Source organism: Otolemur garnettii, unplaced genomic scaffold, assembly GCF_000181295.1.
Source record: "Otolemur garnettii isolate 467f Iridium unplaced genomic scaffold, OtoGar3 scaffold00288, whole genome shotgun sequence".
NCBI classification, from domain to species: Eukaryota; Metazoa; Chordata; class Mammalia; order Primates; family Galagidae; genus Otolemur; species Otolemur garnettii.
This window is the reverse complement of record NW_003852683.1, coordinates 476,504-480,134: the sequence shown is the minus strand read 5'-3', so window position 1 is coordinate 480,134 and position 3,631 is coordinate 476,504. Positions and strand designations below refer to the sequence as shown.

The following is a 3,631-nucleotide window of genomic DNA, read 5'->3' as shown; positions in this document are numbered from 1 at the left end:
AAAAAAAAAAAAGGAAGGAAGGAAAGGAAAGGATGAAAGGAAGAAGCCACACACAGTGAGGGGCTATGAGGGCAGATTGGTGAAGATGGCAGGACACCCTGCAAAATCTCATAGGGAGGGACATGGTTAAGATTTTCCACTAAATAAGATAGTTGCCATGGAAATGTCTCAGCAGAGAGGGATTTAGTTTCATGTATATCTTGAAAATCTCTCTACTAAATAAGATAGTTATGTGGAAATGTTTCAGCAGAGAGGGACTTGGTCTCATGTATATCTTGAAAATCTCTCTGCTGGTGGCACCTGTGGCTCAAAAGGGTAGGGCGCTGGTCCCATATGCTGGAAGTGGTGGGTTCAAACTTAGCCATAGTAAAAAAAAAAAAAAAAGAAAGAAAGAAAATCTCTCTGCTGATGTGTAGAGGACACTACGCAGGCAGCTGGTCTGACTGCTGGGATGACTCCTGGGTCTCTGCTGTTGTGCAGATGAGAGAGGTCATCAGGGTGAGCCCTAATCCAACGTGACTGGTGTTCTCACGAGGAAAGATCCAAACACAGACTTGGATCTTCCTCTCACAGAGGAAGACCTTGTGAAGACCCAGGTAGCAGATGCCACCTACCAGCCAAGGAGAGGGGCCTCAGAAGGAGCCAGCCTTGCCAACCAGCCCCAGAACTTCGAGGACACCAATGTCGTTTCAGCCACTCCGGATCTGGCATGTTGTTATACCAGTTGGAACAGTTAGTACAGTGGATGAAAGGAAAAGGGCTGGTCAGAGACCAGGAAAACTAAATGTCACCTCCTTTGGGAAGCCCCTCTGGATTTCCTCCACCAGGAGGAAGTGACCACTCCCTCACCTCAGAGTCCTGTCATGAATGTCTGTCCAATAGCCAGGGAATTTATAAGCCTCTCAATGCTACTCTGTCTTTAAGAATCTGCACTCACCAACCTGCATGCACTAGAGGTCAGGTGGCTCTGTGCAGCTGTGGCCTCTGTGTCCTTTGCCCCCAGCTCAGCCCAAGTACATGGACACTGAGTGATGAGCACTCTCTTTCTATGTGACCAAAGCAGGGAGCCATTCACAGAAAGATTGGGAGAGAGGACAGCACCTTAGAGAGTTTATTCCACTTAACCCAAAGCCCCCTTTCATTTATGTTTCCTAAGACTCCCACCATCAGTGTCACCTTTGGGCACAGCCATTCAAATCACAACAGGTGTTACAGGTACACGGCCCAGGCTGAAGAGCAGTGGCCCAATTGTAGCTCATAGTGACCTCACACTCCAGGCTCAAAGGATCCTTCTACCTTAGCTTCTTGAGTAGCTGGTACCACAGGTGTGTGCCTCCATGCCCAGCTAAGATTTTTACTTTTCACAGAGGCAGTGTTTTGCTATATTGCCCAGGCTAAAAAAAAAAAAATTGTTTTTAGTACAAGTATCTCCCATGTAACATTTGGGACATACTTAGACTGAAAAAAATATATATTAGTTTATCTGAAAGTCAAATTTAACTGGCATTCTGTATTAGCCCTGGCAAGACCAGCCGCCCCCTTCCAAAAGCCCCCCGTCCCCCGTCCCCACTACCACCACCATCCATGGCCACAGAAGAACTCACTGTGAACTTTCACTTCTGCTTCCTCGGTGACCCAGGGCCCAGCGGGAGAGTCCCCACTCCCCTCACCCCTCCACAGCTGGCCCAGGGCTCAACACCTGTCCCCTTCCCTCCTCAAAGATAGCTTGTATAGGACCAGTTCAGCAAGATCAAGGGCCAGGCAGCCCCCAGGGAGGACAGCAGGTTGGGGGTGCTGGGAGTGAGGAGGGAGGACAGCCAATGGTCTCAGAGTCAGAAGCTCATTTCATGCATCAGTTCCTAGAACTCAGCTTCCTCTCTCAGCTTCCCCTTCTGCCAGGAGCTGTCACAACAGGACAGGGAAATCAGCCCTTCTCAGGGCAGGCCATGTTCCTCTGGGTGCCAAGATGCTGCTGCTACTGCTGTCCTTGCTGCTGGGCGGTGAGTGGGCTGAGGGCCAGAGGGACCCGGGTCAGAGGTAGGACTGGGGTTACAGGTTGAGCCTCTGTGTCTCCACAGGGTCCCAGACTCAGGATACAAGATTTAAGCTGGAGGTGCAGAAGTTGGTGAGGGTGCAGGAGGGCCTGTGTGTCTTTGTGCCCTGCACCGTTTTCTACCCTCCGAAGGACTGGATAGAGTCTACCCCAGCTTATGGCTACTGGTTCAAAGAATGGACTGCATCAAGCACTGGTGTTCCAGTGGCCACAAATCATCCAGATCGAGAAGTGCAAATGAGGGCGCGTGGCCGATTCGAGCTCCTTGGAAGGCCCCAGAACAAGGACTGCTCCCTGGTGATCAGAGATGCCAGGAGGGAGGACGAGGGACAATACTTCTTTCGGGTGGAGAGAGGGACATACGTAAATTATAATTTCAGGCAAGCATTCTTTCTAGAAGTGACAGGTATGAGGGACCCTGGGGGACAGGGGCGGGGCTGAACAGGGAGGGCTCTCAGGATCCCCCCAGGAACACTGAGAATCCCCTCTCTGCCCAGCCCTTACTCAGGAGCCAGATGTCTACATCCCGGAGACCCTAGAGCCTGGGCAGCTGGTCACAGTCATCTGTGTGTTTAACTGGACCTTCGAGGAATGTCCAGCCCCTTCTTTCTCCTGGACGGGGGCTGCCGTCTCCTCCCAAGGAACCAGAGCCCCCACCTCCCGCTTCTCTGTGCTCAGCCTCACACCGAGACCCCAGGACCATGACACTGACCTCACCTGCCGAGTGTCCTTCTCCACAGGGGGTGTGAGCACACAGAGGACCGTCCGACTCAGCGTGGCCTGTGAGTGGGACATGGGACCACAGTGGGTGGGAACAGACATGGTGGCCAGGGAGGTGCAGAACCCCCAAGAGACAGCCAGTGGTTCCAAGCTCAGGAAGGTCCACAGAGAGGAAGCTGTGGGGTCCCTGGGAGGGAAATGGGCATGGCATCAGCTCTCTCTGTCCACATACGTGTGTTCTGGCATTGACCTGTCACTTGTCTCCCTGGGTGGTCACACTTACTTTGCCCTAAGGAAGTTATTAGCACTTTGGGGGGCAAGAAAAAATCCTTCCTTAAAACTCACTCACAGTCTCACTACAGATGCCCCCAAAGACCTGGCTGTCAGCATTTCCTGGGACAATGGGACAGGTACTGAGGGCCCTTTGGACTGGGCTGGGGCCAGTTCTCTCTGGGGTTGAAAAGGCTTCGGGAGTGAGGGTGAGGGGATCTGCTGTTCCCTGCAGCCCTTGGGTCTCTTTCTGTGTCTCTGTCTCTTTCTGTGTCTCTGTCTCTCTTTCTGTGTTTCTAGCCTGGAATCCCCAGGACACCCTCCCACATCTGCAAGCCCAGAAAGGCCAGTTCCTACAGCTCCTCTGTGCTGCTGACAGCCAGCCTCCTGCCACACTGCGTTGGGTCCTGGGGGACAGAGTCCTGTCTTTGTCTCACCCCTGGGGCCCTAGAACCCTGAGGCTGGAGCTGCCCAGGGTGAGGTCTGGGGATTCTGGACGATACACCTGCCTGGCAGAGAACAGGCTGGGCTCCCAGCACCGCAGCCTGGAGCTCTCTGTGCAGTGTGAGTGGGACCCGCAGGGCCTGG

The 3,631-nt window shown here is 53.2% G+C and overlaps 1 protein-coding gene across 1 annotated transcript in view; it reads left to right on the top strand.

Annotated features, from left to right (window-relative positions):
* LOC100961193 (sialic acid-binding Ig-like lectin 10) overlaps positions 1–3,631 on the top strand; it is a 28,464-nt gene that overhangs the window by 19,988 nt on the left and 4,845 nt on the right. Inside the window, exons 4-6 of the mRNA XM_023508905.1 lie at positions 2,079–2,249; positions 2,551–2,835; positions 3,344–3,519. Coding sequence (XP_023364673.1) covers positions 2,079–2,249; positions 2,551–2,835; positions 3,344–3,519 — 632 coding nt within the window. The remainder of the gene's footprint in view (positions 1–2,078; positions 2,250–2,550; positions 2,836–3,343; positions 3,520–3,631) is intronic.